General features: G+C 37.9%; 1 protein-coding gene across 1 annotated transcript in view; it reads right to left on the bottom strand.

The window, feature by feature from the left end:
- PTPRN2 (protein tyrosine phosphatase receptor type N2) overlaps window positions 1-18,034 on the bottom strand; it is a 642,194-nt gene that overhangs the window by 468,062 nt on the left and 156,098 nt on the right. Inside the window, exon 3 of the mRNA XM_050310509.1 lies at window positions 14,801-14,914. Coding sequence (XP_050166466.1) covers window positions 14,801-14,914 — 114 coding nt within the window. The remainder of the gene's footprint in view (window positions 1-14,800; window positions 14,915-18,034) is intronic.

Below are 18,034 nucleotides of genomic sequence, written 5' to 3'. Positions count from 1 at the left end.
TCTGGCACCAGTGCAATATTTGCCCTTGGAAATGCAGAAATTTTTCCAGCTGTGACTTTACTTCAGAGTAACTCAGCCTCCTTTGAGGGATGCCACAGGGTGTTCATAATGAGCTCTGGAAGCCCTGGTCAAGAGAGGAAACTATTAACTGTGGTAGAAGTTATTTTAATGAAAAACAGGACACCCATCCCTGAAATGTGCTGTATCATCGTCTTGAGAGGACTCAAGAATCCCTATGAACAATAAGGATATTTTTCTTGAGGAAAGACAATATTTCAAAAAAATGTTTTTAATATTCAGAGACTGAATTTCAGAGATTGACTATCGCTGCTCTACAAAGGACTTTTAAGGGAAACCCTGTGCTGACAAGATGCAATTATTGCTCAGCTTTCCTCCTACTTCATCAAATCATGGCTTCTTTAACACCAGTTTTCAGTTGCTTCTCTGTGTTACAAGTAGTTTTTCCATAGCAAAATACAAGAATTGTGAAGTCCCTAAAACCTCTGAGTGTCAGAAGTTATACAAGGGAAAAGCCTATTCTATGCTTGCTTGGCATCTTGCACTCCTTCCCTCTATCCCTAAATATCTGCTACCCATCACTGTCAGAGGATGTTCAGACAGATGAATCACTTGAGAGAGCTAACGCTGCACTTCATCATTTACCAGCCCAGAGCAATGGGTTTTTACACCTATCCAGACTTGTTAGCTGGCTAAACCAGACAATTGCTTCTGGATCTTTTATTTCACTCTGCAGAAATATGTTAGCAGACACAATGGCTTAAGAGGGAAGGGCAGAACAAATGTAAAAATTAAAAATGGTGTTTTGTTGCCACGGGGTAACGTCAACAAAAGCTTATTTCAGACAAGGCTCATCTGGAACCAAAAAAAGCCAGGTACAGGATGGGACTGTGCTGTTTGCATCTTCCCAGCTTTGCCAATGCATAAAAACCAAGTCGGATTCTGTTCTGAACCCCATGTGAAGTAGGGCAGACAAACAGAAATGAGTCTCTCGAGTGGTCCAAAGACTCCCTCTGAAGAGCCCTGTTGCAGGCCAAGTTCACAATGCTCAGTCTTAGAAATGCTGAATGAAATGGTGGACAACTGAAGAAAAGGCCCAAAGGTTCCATGACCCTCCACTTTTAACTTGTAAACAACGCAAATGGATACAAAGGTTAATGACAATCATTGCTGAGGTTGAGAATGTCACCTTCACATTACTAAAGCTCTGATTTGAAAACTAATTACTGGCACAAAGAGCCAGGTAACCTTAACTGGGGTTGGATGAGACCAGTCCTGATGAATGAATGCCCACAGCTCACTCACTGTGCATGGCCTGACTGCATCAAACCCACTGATAAAATGTAGGTTCCAACCTACAGCAGCCTATAAACACATGCAGTCTGCAATGATTGACTTTTCATTGCCTAACTAACTCAACAGAAGAAAGCTGAGCAATTCTGCAGCCTGAAAATGAAGGATCTACTGTAATTTGTTCTGAAGTTCCTTAAATCTCATATTTACAGGAGCTGCAGCATGCATTTCACAAATCTTAAAGAATGTAAATATCACTTGTGCAACAACAGACTGTACTTAACATGAGAACTAAATCTAGAAATACTGAATTTAAATCCATTAATCAGCACTCTAGCAAAGCAGGTAAGGAGACTGATTGTTGATTATTCTCTATATATCTGTGATTCAAGCCCAGATCAGTAATCTTTCTTTCAAAAGTAGGCACAAACACCTGATGAATCCCCCATAAATTGAAACAGCACTTGGAATAAAAGTAAGATTCGTTATTCAGAGCATTGAGTAATACAGTAAGCACCATCAGGAAGAAAATGTTAAGTCCACACTGTCATTTATAACAGGGGGAATAGCCTCAGGATGTTTTTTCCCCATCTCAGAACTGGTGACACTGCTCTCAGGTCTCCTGCATTTTGTTTAAATTCCACTTTGTGGGATTCCGAGTCCTGCAGTGCTAAAATCAATACTCATGCTCCACCTGCTGCTCGCTCTTCATTGTACCACTAAAGCTGTAGCATCTGTGCAGGTGATGGATGTTTTGGAAACTCCTGTAAAAGGTTATAAAAGCTCTGACTCATATAAAAGGTTTCACTTGGTTTCTGAAATCATACCTGATTTTCATACCTAGAATTACCTGTAAAACCATCTTACCTAGGTAGATTGTCAGAGGACACAGAGTCAGCTAGTCAGATCTTTATGTAGATACATTTGGGAAATTATTTGTGCATGTGTACATTTTAAAAGAAAAATTAGTTTTAAAAAAATCTTTAAAAATAGATAATATCTGTGAAAAATGAATAAAGCTACTGCAATTATACCTTGTTCTTACTGCAAGCAGTCTATGCCCTCATTCATTGGAAGCACAATAGCAAAAGTCATATTGACTTAATAATATGTTGCTTTCTAGAAAAAAACATTGTTACACTTCTGCAAGAAGTGCCATATTAAGTGAAGAGCTTGTTGGCCTATTGCTCAGTCATCCATGAAGGGAACCAAGGGCTCTTAATTCTTGCCCTTTAATCTCTCAAGCCCTAGGTGGCCATACCAAAGTAAAACCCACCCTGGAGCAGGTAGTTCACCCACACTTCCAATATCCTAGCACAGATGCTCCAGAAAATAAATACATTTTTTTTCAGGCATGCTTTGATTCCACCACCCTAGACTTGAAATTCTGAGTATTTTTGATCTATTTTTTTCTCAATCCTTGAAAAAGAAAAATTAAAATAAAGAGGAACATCTCAAAATACTCCTGTATGACAACATTAGAAAATCAATGCCATTTCCTCACCATCACCCACCCACCCTCAGCTGCAACTTGCTCAGTAAAACAGCAGGGAGGTGAAAGCCCCTAAAATGGCACGTTTTACTATAAAAATTGATGCTTTCAGTAGCCTCAGCGAGGAATGGCTAAAGCAGAAACAAAAATAGGTGCTGTATTTTGAAATAATTAAAACAGTATCAAATAAGGACTTTCCCAACCCACTTTCTTTGTAAGATGAAAAATAGTGCAGTTTGACTACTCCAGCAAATCTGCTACCACAGCATTTGTGAAATTTATAAAGATACAATAGCTTTTTTTCCTCAAAAAAGGACAAATTTTCCAAAAGATCCAAGTTTATCTACTGTGTAGTTTTAAAGCCACTGTTTTGAGGAAGATGAAAAATAATACTACATGGCATATTCACTAGAAAATTAAAGACAAGTAAACAGGTTTATCTTGTCCCTAGTTTAAAGAAAAGTGGTGAAGTAAAACATTAACTGAAGATCACAGGAATGTTCTCAAGGCTAAAAGCTGAACTACCTTCCAGTGAAGATAAGTTCATACCATCAATTGTCAGGGAGTGACCTGTACCATGATCTGTCAAAGTTAAGTTCAAGATAAAACTAGGATTTATTCTAGCATAAGTTGCACAAAGAAGTTTATGCCAAAATAACACGGCAGGATTAGAAATTGCCTGAGCCCCTGCTATTCAGCAAAGGTCAGAATTTGAGCAGTGATTAGTTTATGCTACTACATGGATAACTGATGAGTGCCCAGAGGATTTCAGAAAAAAAAAGAAAAATTAAAATGGTGCAAGAGTACGGGCCAGGGCAAACTGCAACAAAGTTGAATTTTTTTTTTCAGTGACCTTGGCACTGGGAATTTGAAATCGTTTCTCACATTCCATTCAGCCTGTATAAGACTATCAAAGCTGTACCAGGACCTACTTATCCTTAAAACACAAATGAATTCCTCTAAACATCTCCCCACAGGGCCTGGAACATGAACTTAAACACTGCATTCGGTGAGACCAAATTCACGTGGCTATATGAAGGAGCAGAAGTAATCAGCTACTGACTCCCCAGTCCATTCCCTTCATCCTACAGTTGGCTGAATTCTCTACTGTTTACAAAGATCCCCAGAAGAGAGAGGCTGCAGAGGCCTGTCTGTGTGAGCTGGGGCCACCCACACCATCAGAGCTCACAGTTTGGGTTCAGCAGCTGCAGAATCAATCCACGGTGGCAAAAAGTGCTTGAAGAATCATCTTGGAACTCAGTGTCATTAAGAACGGGATAGGACGTGGCCAGGAAAATGGGAGGGAATGAGGCAGGGGAAATGGGATGGGATGGGAAGTGGTAAAGGAAGACAGTTTTGACAGTTTTGCAAATTTGCAACATCTTGAATATTTATATCGGGTCAAGATGGCCCCAACAGAGCAAATGTAAGCCTGCTATCAACAAAATTGCTAAGAGCAATTGAAATAACATCTTCATCCATCTACATGTGCTGGCATTACCAGAACGTGGATCACCTGCCTACACACTGAACAAACTGGCACAAGGATAACGATCCACTTCCTTAACAGGAGACAGTACGCTTGTCCTAGAGTTTCCTGTGTTGATTAGCTGCTGACCTAAGAATAAGAGATGAATGTCATCCCTTCCCAAAGTTCAGTGGAAAACAATTAGTCACAAGGAACCCAGGATGAGGTGAAGGGTCACAGCAGAGAAGAACAGGCCAACAGAGAGAAAGGCAAAGTCATGTGCAAGAAATAACAGAGATCTACGCACATGTTGTTCAGTCACCATACCCTGGGGAGAAAAATACAGTGGATTTTATAAACAATGAGACATTACTCTTAGAAACAAGGTTTGTGAGTTCACATATTTTTATATACTAATTTTGACACTGAAGCAATGTCTTTAAGACACCCCGGTACGATGCCAGTAATGCTTTGCTGTCAATGGTAGGCTGAGCCTTCACATACATTTTTTTGCATAATGCAGGAAGCAAATCTGTTGGTTCCTAAAGGAGCTGAATGAAGTAGCAAGATGAAACAATAAAATCGTACAGAAATATTTCAGCAGAACAGGTAAGTGACCAATTTTATCTAAAATCTAATCGAAATGTGAAGTGGGATTTCTTATATACTAAGTGCTAAAGTTGAGCACTTAATTAGACTGTCAAATCTGGGAGGACTAGAAGCAGATTAAACTTTGGATACTTATATGCAGTGATCAGACACTGCAGTGCAAAGGAAAGATTAGATGATCATAACTAATCTAAGTTTTAATTAAAATTTAAAAGCAGACAGGTTTTGCACTGCCCACAAGGGAGAAAAAGCTGAGTTATGACAAGATGGGTTCAAGAGTATTTTTCTCATTTCTGAATTGAATTTTGTATCCAGTCTTTCTAAGGTTATTCTCAGCTTAAAGAAAATTCTCCCAGTTTAAGCAGCTTCTACTGAGGGCCACATTCCATTTTTATTTATTGACTGGTGGAATTACCTCACAGGTTAATAAGATGGGTAGTAAGAAGTTTTCAGTGTTGATGAACATTTTAATGTTAAACTTAAATTTATTGTATTTCTTTCTGAGCATTCCCTGCCCTCCAGTCAAGCCTGCAGGCAACATCCAAACAAAGTTCACTTTGAGGAAGAATATTTTATCATTGTCTCTCCCACATATATGCAAACACATGCTAATGCCCACTCTTGCAGTTTTCAATGAGGACTGTTGTTAATGTCAGAGCTATAACCCAAAACATAAGATAATGCATTTTCCTTTCTATGTAGGGACTGATTGACTTATTTATTATGATTTCATTAGGTGGAGAGTTTAACCCTTTTTGAATTTAAGAATTGTTTGCAATTCATTTCTGACTTCCGTGGAAGTATTCACTATTCATAAATATTTTATGGAGTGTTAAGGTGAATGATTTTTATCTTAATGAATTTTTTGATCAGTTTCTTTTTCTGTGGCCCAAGTCACACAGAACTGACCTTAGCAAACACTTTTAGTGCATGATGATGCTCATTACTGTTAGGAAATTCAGAAGATTTCTGAAAGTAGGATAAATATAATCAGTCTATCAGATTAGAAATTTATGGATGATGAGCATCAAATATGGTCCTTTAAAACTTGTCTTTTTGTGGTTTTTTTTTAAGAAAAACTACAGGAGATTCCAGTTGGAGAAGAGGCCCAAGGGGTCACTTAGCACAGGCATATTGCACCAGCCCTTCTCCTAGATGAGAAATTGCTGGCACTCCATGAACGTGACGTATGGAAAGAAAGCTTGTAGGAGCAGCAAGAAACCTGGAGGAGATGGAGGGGTTGGGAGTCTGACAGGGGCAATGCTGTGGGGCAGCTACCCCAGAGGGAAGTGAAGCAAAGATTCAGGAGGGCTCTGGGCTCAGGTCTCCTCACGGGAACAAACTGGGTGTGTGCTGCTTCCACGCAGAGACCAGGACAAGGGGGTAACAGCAGGCAGCCCCCCCAGAGGCAAGGAAGTGCTGTGCCTCCAGCTAAACTTTTGGGGGGCAGAAAACGTAGGAGATGAAAGAAGGTATCTTTCTGTGTTGGAAATGCATTTTGTTTATATGTTTACACTCCCGATCAAAAGGGGAGCCTGGAATTTTACAGAGAGCAGACCTTCCTCATGGAGAGCTGCAAAGACAGAAGGCATGTGAGTGAACAAAATAACTGACCTTGTGATCATGTAGCTTTTTGAATTAGGAGGGGGCTTTACAAAGTTTTGCAGTGTTGGCTGGTATTGAATCCTTCCACATCTTTGAATGTGACTATGAGCTGGATGCCTCATGAAACCTAATAACTACAAAAAATTGAAAGCTCAATGTTTAACACTATATTGAATGTCATTAACTATATCAGTATCAGAAATTAACATAGAATTTACCTGGAAAGACCTGAAATTCATCAAACTATTAGAAAAAGCTGAATTGGAGTGCTAAAATATTTTCATTTCCTTACTCTCTCTACTAAGCAAGGCATGAAGGAATAGCTGAAGGCTCAGCACAGCTTTCTAGGAATGGATCAAACAACTAGAAGATGCTCAGGCAGGAATTTTGGCTCTTCACAAATGCAACAACAACAAAAAAGGAACAAAAAAAGGTAAGATTCTAAATATTGCAGACTCATGAGCCTTCCACTTTCTTTCTGAGTCAGAGGCTTTGTGTTGTTGAGTAGCTCACATGAAAAATAAGGAAAAGAAAATCAGTTATTCTTCTGAAGAAACGTGAGAATACAGCATTCAAAAAAAACCCCACAAACCTCAAATTTGGATAAAGAAAGAAAAATGAGTTTAATAGCTGTATGTATGACGTGCCAAGTCAAACAGGAAGAACATTCAAAGCCCTCCTTAAAGCTTGGAGATTCTTTAGATAAAAATGCAGTGCAGGTCTCTGTAAGGCTTAATTAGAAACCAGACAGCAACAAGAATAAAGACTAAAAATGGGGTGAAAGTCTTTTTTTTTTTTTTTTTAAATTTTAAGATTGGGAGAAGCTGTAAAAGAAAAACTGAGCAGTGGAAAGTGTTGAAGTCGCAGTATGATTTTGTTATCATGAACTGCTCTGTCTCTCCGTGACCACACACATATGTACAGGCAACACAAAACAGAAGGAGAAGCTTGTGAAACGCAGTGAGTGTTTGCTAGGAACCAGCATGAAAGGAAGCACAAGTGGAATTAAAATAGATATCTAACATCACTCAGCCTTTTCAGGAAACTGTTACATTTGTCAGAAGCATTCTACCACAGCCACGAGGCAGAGAATGAAAACATCGTAAGCGGAAAGTAAAAACCCAATATTTTTTCCTGTAGAGCAAATGAAAAAAAGGACTTTTTTGGGAATTCACACTTGTCACTAAAGCAAAGTAAAGCTTCAATCATACCGTGATTGTGTGAGGGGCACAATCTTCCTGTTGCGGTTTTGTATGAGTAAGATTAAAATCATGATTTTGAAAAAGCCTAAACATTTCAGAATTTGGAGTACCTATTAAAAACCCAAAAAAATATGTCAAACACTGGGTGTCATTAAGAGTTGATGTCTTAAAAGAACATGAGGCCACATAGATCAAGATAAAAGCTGTAGATGAGGAAATGCAATGAACATAGAATTAAAAGGAAAACAAATTCCCTAGTTATAAACAAATCAGGAAGCACTGGTAGTGCAATGATAAAAAACAGTCTTATGTTGAATATGCAGATGGGCTATAATTATAGATTAATGGTACAAAATGGCATAATTAGTTTGGATATGCTATATTGTTACTCACAGTTTCCAAAAGTAGCGTTATTAGAGAATATAGCAGCTAAAGAAGTAATCTCATGCTTGAATTGATACTTGCTGGCATCTCGAGTGTGGGAACAACTGATAATGAACTGCAATTTGATTGCTGCATTTTCAAGTGTGCTTTAAAAACATATTATGCACCTATGTCACTTCAAGCCCAGTGTTTGCCTGGCCCAGTGGTCCCATGGAAGGTGTTAAATTTTTTTTTAAATTACCTTGAGAGAAAAAGAATGAAATTCAGAGCTGCTTCTTCCACAGAAAGAAGAAACATAGACAGTCCCCAAATTTCAAAGACCAGAAAGAGAACAAACCACAAAACAGAGAGCACAGAGAGCTTCATGGGAAAGGCAAAACATTAATGCAGAGGTTAAAATCCACGAGGTGCCACAGACATCTTCGAAACAAACAAAGCAATGTAGGAATTGATCATCAGCCTTTGATATTTGCACTATATTATCACTAATTTCTATGTTTCCCCTGGAAGAAAAGCTGTAAAGTTATCTGGACCACGAAGGACTTGATGCATCCTGATCCCAGTCAACAATTTTTACTGCTAGTTGACAGAAACATGGCACAGAGGAGACACACAGACCTTTTCTCCTTTCTATCAAACATATTAGTTAATGTGCTGTTTTATCAAAAACACAAGTAAAAGCTCTGATTGATCCTTCTTTTTAAACAAAAGGAATGTGATGCTATTGGGATGACATATATTTCAAAAAATCCCGTTATTCAAATGTTGCAACATCAAAAAGCTTTACACAACGGTATTAGGGATGCAGATAAAATTAAATATATATATTTAAAAAAATACTTCCTCTTTCTAATGTACTTTCTAATATCTTTCCCCTGATACATGGAATCTGTTTCACTCTTACAATGATTTTTTGTGATTCCAATGTATTCTTGCTAAATACCAATTTCCTGAAAAGAACATGTCTCACAAGTATACTACATGGCAAAGAACAAGTCAATGCCATGTCAGATTATGCCTGGTAAGCAGAGCAGCCATACAAGGAACTAAATAGAAAAAAAACCCCCACCTTTATTTTTTAGTTCTGTGCTGTGCAACACACAGGTGTTCAAAACAGGATTTCAAAGTGTATTTTTTCTGCTGCCTTAGAAATAAATCTTTTTCCTCTTTCTGAAACTCATTCTTAGGTTTCTGAAGTTCTGTTTAGGTCTTTGAAGACCAAAAAATGTCAGTGGTGCTTTAGCACTTAACAAAGGCAGGCATTTTCTGCAACCTTTTCAGCAGGTTTTTGTCCACTGAGCCAAAAAGTTAAGGCAGCGTGACAGTGATACCAGGAGAAGGTAAATATGTCCAGTCCCAGCTGAGTTCCTCCACTGTAGCTCGTCATGGGGCTTATGCTTCAATTCCTGGCTTCAGCAGCCATCTAGGAGAAGAATTTGCTTCACAGACAGATGTCTGGAGCAAGCTGATGCCCAGGAAATCAGATGTAAACACACTGCTCTCTGCCAAAAGAAGAGTTTGCCTTCATTTATATCAATATTTGAATTTAAAGACAAACCTGCTTTCTCCTGCGTCTCTGGGTTGCAGTTTTCTCTCTATGCCTCCATAATGATATGATAATCTCCTCACAAATATGTGCAAGAACTGTATTATTCCTTTTATTTGAAAACTGAGCTTACAAAGGTTTACTTTCAAGTCTTACCTTTCCTGCAGTAACAAATGATACTTTTCCTTGAAAAATAGTCCTGAGTGAAAGAAATATTTAGCAACCCTTTTGTAATTCACAAGCTGTATGTGACAAGTCACATTCATTTCAATTTTCAAGTTAACTGATTGTAAATCACTTCAGCTTTTTAAAAAAATTTGCTATAAGAATATAAAATTATTTCTAGCAAAGTTATATTAATCACCTTACACTTAACTGCTTAAAATTAATTTTGGACAAATAATTTTTTCTCCCTGTCAAGAACTTCCTGAGTTGCAAATAAAGCAAGCAAGAGGAAAAAAGTGCTGTTTTTTTCCAAATAGTCTGTAAATCTGTTGCCAATTTCCACAGGCCCATGAGCCTCTCCAGAATTTCTTACTGACTTGAGCTACATGAATTTAAAAGTGTATCCTGCTGGCTTTGGTTCTCTTAATAACACTGTTGATTTTTGAATACCTTAAGCAGGATTTTCTTAATAGAGTGAAATAAACTGCTTTCTCTGAAAGTAACGTTTTGAACCAGAAGGTGTTACCGCAAAAATTAAGTAGCAGCAACCATACTGGGGAATTATTTAAGAACTATTCCAACTCATATTAAATTAAAAAAAAAAAAAAACAACCTAGAAAAATATTCAACTGCTTTGTTTTTCAAATAGTCACACTGCACTGTTCCTGCAGGAGAGTGACAATAGCTGCAGTGTAGTTATGTTTTAACTGAAACACAAGACAGAAGCTGAAGTACTGATTATTAGTCTAACAAGGTTTACTTCCAATACAGAGTGTCCTGTCAGACTGTGCTAGAAACAGTGTCCACAGCAAACACAAAAATATGACTTCTAGCTCATAACAGCGTGGCACCAAGCACATAATGCCGAGAAGGTATGAGCACTGCAAAATGTTTCTGTGTGCTTGGACTTCCCCTACATTTTTTTCTCCAAACATGCAATGCCCACTCCCAGAGTCTCAATCCTGTGTCAGATGGGTATTTGTTGTGACCCTGTGCAAATATCCTTGTTCTGATGCCGTTAAGGAAGTGTGTCCTTCAGCCTCCATCTCTGAGCTCCTCTGTCAGGTGATGCTCATTGCTGTGGCAGCTGCACATTCACAGAGTTAGCACCATGCTTTCAAGGTGCTGTTTCTAACCACTGGCCAGAAATTATTCTGTGAAGCAAATGTAAATGCCTCTTAGAGTAAGCAAGTTGAGAAATATTACTGTTCTCCCTTATTATTGCTTATGGTGATATTCAAGTACTATTTATGCTTCATGCTTGAGTTATAATGTCCTATGCTTAGCCCTCCTATCCTGTTTTTCATGGTTTATAGGTCAATAATCAATGTGAAACTCTTTCCACAGTCATGCTAAGAATCTCAGTGATGTGATCATTTTGCCTTTACAATAATATTGTCATGACAAGAAGAGAACAACAACAAAAAAATAATCAATTTAATGCATTTAAGTAAAAAAAAAAAAAAAGAAAAAAAGGAAAAAGAAAAAATTATTTACTGTATTTTAGCTCAAACCAGGAAATGCACAGATTTATCATTCTTGCTATACTCCAAGAAGTATCCTCTTCCAAGTTTGACAAGGCAACGCAGAAGACCAAAAGCCCAACCACAGGGATAAGTATTTCCCTTTCCTTTCAGGCACTACTCATTCACTCCTCTGTGCTGACACTTCCAACATTTCCCTTTTCAAATTATTTAGTCCCATCCTTCTGGCTGTCCTGATTATCCAACAATGAGAAAACTTTCAATTCCTCACAAATGATTATAAATTATAAATTAGGGCACCACCAGCTTCAGAAGGTGATTCATCCTCGTGTTTCAGCAACTGTGAGAAGGGTTTTTCCCATACAGACAGTCACATTTATAAAAATGGAACCTTCAGAAAATCTTCTTCCTGAAGGTTTGACTGACCCAAGGACAGTGTGAGTGAAAATGCCATAAGCAAGGGTATTTGAATGCTAATAGACCATTTTCTTTGTAGAGAACTATCTAATATTCCAAGACATTCATTTCTATCATCAATCTACTAGTAGATAGTATAGACAAAGATGGACTCTATGTGTAAAAAGACATAAAAACTATATCATTATGAAACCTGAATTCAATTTTAGTCAAAGTCCTTTATTAAACAGATTATCATCAGGTGTGTCACTCATCTGTGTCATCATCACTCTGTCCTGTGCTTCCCTATTGTAGTAAACATTTCAAGTTGGCAGAGTCACAAATTCTATTTACTATTCACACCACATTGTCCTTTGTTTTATAACATCTCACCAAACATTCTTCCATTTGGACCATGATTCAAACATAGGCATCACTTAACAAGCTATCAGCAAATAGGGAAGAAAAAGGATGTACACTTTACAAGGTTTTCTATTGGTTTTGTTTTTAAATTCTATGGAAATAAATGTAAAGAGACTATTGCTAGAGGGAAAAAAAAAAAAAAGAAAAAGAAAAAAAAGGATGATCTTAGTAATTCTGCAAGAAGACACCAGGAAAGAAACAAAACTGAAGAAACAATCATATTAGAAAAACACATAAATACAATCCTAGAAGATCTCTCAAATTAATAGCCCTCAGTATATCTGGTTCTTAATTCTATACATATCTAATAAAACCAGAAAGGGTTCAGTATAGACATTACTAAGATTTTTGCTAATCATAAGACCTACTATATAGTCTTCCAAGAGAAAATTGTCCTGCTGTTTACAAAAAGGAGAGAACAGATGATGTCCCCTGTCCTTTCCATTCCAGGCAAGGTGGGCATCACCACGTTGAGCTAGACAGCAGTTTTTTGGAGATGACAAGAAGAATGGGGTATTACATAGATAAAGGAAATAAGATCTCTGAAAAAGTGAAGCCCTTTCTGGTGGTTGCCTGAAATATTTGCATGGTCTTGACAATGTCTTGCTTATCTACACTGCAGAAATGGTCATCCCATTTTGCTCACAATTTGCAGGAGAACAGCATTAACTGTGCAAGTGACCATCACAGCCAGAAAACATGACCTGAGGGCTGGATATATTACATCTGATAGCACCAGCAAACAGCAGAGTCTTGTCTGAGCAACCTGATGTCAGTAATCCATTAATCTGATAGCCTGTATTGATTCTACTCCTTCCATATTTCTGTCCCCACTAAACAAAATTTGCCAAGATACTGAGAGTATAAAAAAAAAAAAAAAAAAAAAGAGTGATTTTATCACATCAATCATTTGAGCAAGAGCATTCCAGCATTCTGTTATCTTTCACAGATATATTTAAGATTCCCTTCACTGGGATACCCACAGGCCACAAAAACTGCTTGCAAGAGTTTTGTATCAGTTCAAAGCATATACACATTTGTGTATGCACCTCCAAATGTCACAAGTAAAAAAGGATAAAAGCAAAAGTCCTTTATTCTCCTCCACAGTTTCAATCTGTGTGTTCCTTGTCATTCTCTTGCTGTGAAAAATTATGTGACAAGACCAAATTTCAATGTCCAAGCTTCTTTAAAAGAATCATACTGCAGTTTTCTGCCACAGTTAAATCCAGAGAGGTGGGTTGCAGATAACAAAAATCCTAGAAAGGGTCACTTTATTTATCAAAGCACTTGGTAGGGGGAAGTTGCAACAATTCCATTGCACTAGTCCAAATCTTATGGTGAGCAGGGAGACAGAGACAGGTAAGCATCCTTTGAGATGACCTGGGGTGTCCCATCACCTGCTATATGTGCCCCTTCAGAGGGACAGCAGTCTCCTGCAGGTCTCTGACCTCCTCATGGAGGAAGCTTTACATAGAACACACGACCTATATTCAAGAGGTGTAAATGGCTGCTGCCTGTCCATGCACGTAGGATCACTCTTAGATACCAATTTAGGTGGCTTGGTGCTGCCCCCCACCCTTGCATTCCTCATTATATTCAGAGATCAGATACTAGTTTTTCCACTCACACAGTATTGCCCTGACAAAAGAGTATTTTCATAAATTTGCTTGCATTGCTTAGCCTTTAGAAAATGACAAGTGAAAGAACCACAAGTACTGTTCCCATGTGACTGTTAATCAGCCAGGAGTTATTACAATCGAATTTTGCTGAGTTTGTCTCATTTGGACAGGCTACTGGACAGGAAATAAATCCCTGGAAAATTTTTAAATCTTCTAAATCAGTGGCTTACAAACTAGAAATCCAGTCTCTAAGTATGGTCCTAAACTTCTGAGAAACCAGATTTTTTCTCATCATTGAACTAACATCATGTTAATACAATATTACTACTTTGCAATCAAGACTGTGACTGGAAAGCATTTAGGAACAAACATCCACACAGATGATACAAGTGCAAAATCAACCATTCCAATAATATTCTTGGAAAAATTTAGAATACAAAGATTTCTTGGTCCTGTGGTTGTGTACAAGTGGTTTATCTCAGGTATTAGAATCTAAAAGGTTTGTTCACCTTATTGGCTTTCACTTCATCCAAGTTTTGATTTGTGAGTTCAAGCTATGCCATTCAAAAGCTAGAACATCCTTTCTGGCTTTGGAAAGAGCACAGAGATTAACTTTGGAAAGCTGAACAAAAATTAAAAGGACCAGACTAGATCCAGCTTGCAATGAAATCAGAGCAGTTCTACTTATCTGAATTCATCAGAAAGTTAAGTCCTGTTTCCATCTAACTGGAAGTTGTGTGTCTTCTGCCCGTGCACCCTGAAACACGCTGTGGTGCAAAAGTATACATGGCAAACTTCTTTTCTTTCCTGCTGATTTCTTTATATGATAGCAGCATTCATAGATGCTAAAATTTTCTACTATAGTGTCAGTCACATACACGTGCTGCACAGGGAGGAAGCACCTCTCCTGGAATTGCTTCCCCAGCTCCTTGTGGCAGATTCAGTGAGTCCAAAGGCTTTTTACTTTTATAAAGTCTGCACTACAGGGCCTGAAACACACTGTGTCCAAAAACTTCTGGGGACATCACCTCAGAGGGAGCACAAAGAATTGTAACCCCCCAGTGCATCTAACCCCACTCCAGAGTTCTTACTGTACCTCTGTGTGAGAGCTTCTCCAGGATGATCCTCAGGTGCTGCAGAACAGGGGGTGAAATGTCATATTTATAGATGTCTATTACTGGCCCTCGCTGACATCTCCCAAATATTCCATCTGCAGGAGAGAGAAAAAGAAAAGGAAAAATACACATTTTGTTTTCTGAGAGGAAGAACGGCGTGATGAGATGCGCATTTCCAATGCATCCTAATTATATACCCAAGGAACCTTTTAAAAGACACTTTAAAAAGCTATCAAAGGACTACTGAAGTCATGAGGCAGGATATTTTCTATCAAAATAAATACTAGAAATAATATTAGTTGGAGGAATATTCTATTGTACAAGTTATGCATACAGTTTATTTTATAAAGTATTTTCAGACTTTTGCTTCCCAACTCTTTAGATGTAAGACTCCTTTGCTGACAATTCAGTGGGAAAAAATGTTCAGTGCCTACTATGTTGCAGATGAAAAGTGCAGCATGCAGAAATATAAATATTAATTTTCAGAAACTATGAGGATTTGCTGAAACATTTTTAATGCAGGAGCTGCGTGTTAGGCATTGGTAAATGAGAACTGAATCCATAATGGCTAGTAAAGGCTCATTTCAAGAAGTACCCTCTAATGAATGCAATAAAAGAAAGCTGCTCACAGAACAATGAGATATTAATGTGGCCTAATTTATTTAGCTCCATTCCATTTGTCTGAAATGACAGACTCTTCTCATCAATGTCTTTTCAAATCACACCTTCTAATTAATTTAGCTTCTTATTAGTCTTTATTTAGAGAATTGTTCATTTTGAGGCAAGCTTCCTGTGTATGTGTGGGAGGAACAGGGAGTTCAAACATTCAAATTACCTTTCTCTCTTTCATACAAAAGCCTAATTCAGAGCCTAGGTGCTTCACATACAATCTGACCATCTGCAATTCTGGGTTTCTGAGAAAGAAAGTGGTCTCATTTATTGTTCAAAATAGTTCTCCTCTATATAGTGATCCAAAGGAAGCAATTTAAATGCAACAAGTTTAATTAGCAAAATATTCTACTGCAATCCTAGTTTTAACACAGTAATTACTTCTGCTCTGATATTACATCTACGCTCCAAAAGGAGAGCTACATCAGATTAGCAGAAAATAAGGGTAAGCATTAATTTGCAAGCGTCCATCACTTTCTGCGCTACTTCACAGAGCTAAAGGACTACAAATGGGAACTACTGGCCCAGCTGTTCACTAAACACAAATAATGGCATAAAAGAAAATAAACCTAAGCAGGATGCAGAAAAAGGGCATTATTAGGCCTCACTGTTATACACAAATACCTCATTGAAATTAGCCAACTTTTTCTTTCTTTGCCTTTCCAACCCTCCTGTCACTTATAACTGCCAAATTAAGTTAATCCAAATTAAAAACCTACATCTGAGTCTAATTTTGCTATTGGAAACCAGGTTTAATTTGGAAACCACATAGACAGATATGGTTGGGTTTCTGCCATAAAATGTTAAAAGCAGCCTAACGGCAGATAAAAAACCCTACCTCTTTAAAAACTTGTTGCAGTTGGAAATAAGCAAAGTATGTAAATATCACTCACTTGTAAATGGATGGACAACAGGAATAAATAAGGTTCTGATTCAGAAAGGAATAGAAGAATATTTCAGAGCTAGGAACAAGATTGTCCAAAATGAAACACAGCTTGACATAGAGAGCTCTAGTTTGGAATACCACCATTACTGGTTTAGGACAAAAGCTGTGTTTATATAAACAACTAATATTCCAAAATTTTTTGAGATAATGTAGCTTAAAAATAATTATAATCTTATTTTAGAGTCCAGAAAACCATGCACATTAAGTACAAATTAGAGTTTTCTGTACTAAGTATCATTTAAGGGTATCTCCATGGATGCAAAAGCTGATTTACTCACAAACTCTAAAAGAGACCAAACCCTTTTCCCTAAACTCAGAGTTTTCAGAAACCTTTAGCCTACTTCCTTTGAATAGAACAAAACCTATTTAAAATTCTAAAATTAACAATTAGCACAGGAGTCTGAGCTACATTATACAATCTATCCAAAAACACTGGGACTGCTTAGGGAGAAACTGCGAGTTACTTTGGCTTTTGTGCTTGAAATATGGGCATAATGAGCTTTGAAGAGGCTGCAGCCACAAACAGGGCTCTGCTCTGCTCAATGCAGCCTGAGGAGAGCGGAGTGGACGTGATGCCCCCAAGGAGGGCTTGGCAAATGCCAGCTCTTACATACAGAGGATCTTTATACTGGGGATTACAGTCGGACTGGAGTCGTGCAAATAGTACATTTCAGAGTTCAGCTGCTTTTTCTAAAAAAAGCAGGAATTTTCCTAGGTTTTTTCTGTTTGTCTGGTTTGGTTTTTCGGTTGGGGTCGTTTTGTTGGGGTTTGGTTTTGGGTTTTTTTAATTATTATTACATTAATAAGGTTTCTGAGGCAAGATTTAAGACCTAAAAAGTTAAACTGAGGTTGAGCATTCCATTGTCAGGGTACCTTTTCAACAAACTTTCTTGAAATTACACAGATTGCAGTGGGGAGTGGGGAAAGGCAAGGGAGATCCATTTTACCAAGAAAAATTTGTAAAAGGTGCCTCTCTTTTTCTTTCTAGAAATCTCTTTGGCATGATGTGGCCCAAAGCTGGAAATGGTTTTGGCCCAGCATGAATCTCATTTTTACTTAAATTACAGCTCGTGTTTAAGAACTGTCCATCTTAGTCTGCTGTGGACTATCCCAAACCCCCTGTGATATTTACAGCAAGTCAATACATGGTGAATCTGTTCTGGACCAGCTGTACCCACCTCGGGCACAGTGTGATGTGGGGCTGCTGAAAACGGAAAAGCTCCCAGACTTTACAGTAAGTATAACAGGGCAGAGGAAGTTCAAAGCACAAATGATGTTTTAATAATGCCATGCTCTATCCTGAACCTTCATTAAAATTGTGTTCTGAGAAGGAATGTTCTCTGCAAAGGACATCTGCTCCTCACACATGCCCAGAATGAGGGAAGGTTGAGACAACCGATCAATAAACACATATGGTTGCTGTTAAAGTGCTATCATTTGCTGTTAGCAAAAAGTAGTGTCTGAAATTTCCATAATAATGTCTTATAAGTTATACTTAGACCTGGAAACATCTGCGTTAACGGCATGCTAATGTTGACTTTCAGACAGCTTCTACATTTGTTTCCAAAGAAGAGACTAAAACAGAAGAATAATATACCCA

Source organism: Myiozetetes cayanensis, unplaced genomic scaffold (genome assembly GCF_022539395.1).
Source record: "Myiozetetes cayanensis isolate MyiCay16 unplaced genomic scaffold, myiCay2020 scf1, whole genome shotgun sequence".
Classification (NCBI taxonomy): Eukaryota; Metazoa; Chordata; class Aves; order Passeriformes; family Tyrannidae; genus Myiozetetes; species Myiozetetes cayanensis.
The sequence above is the reverse complement of the archived record's forward strand: the minus strand, read 5'-3'. Positions and strand labels throughout refer to the sequence as shown.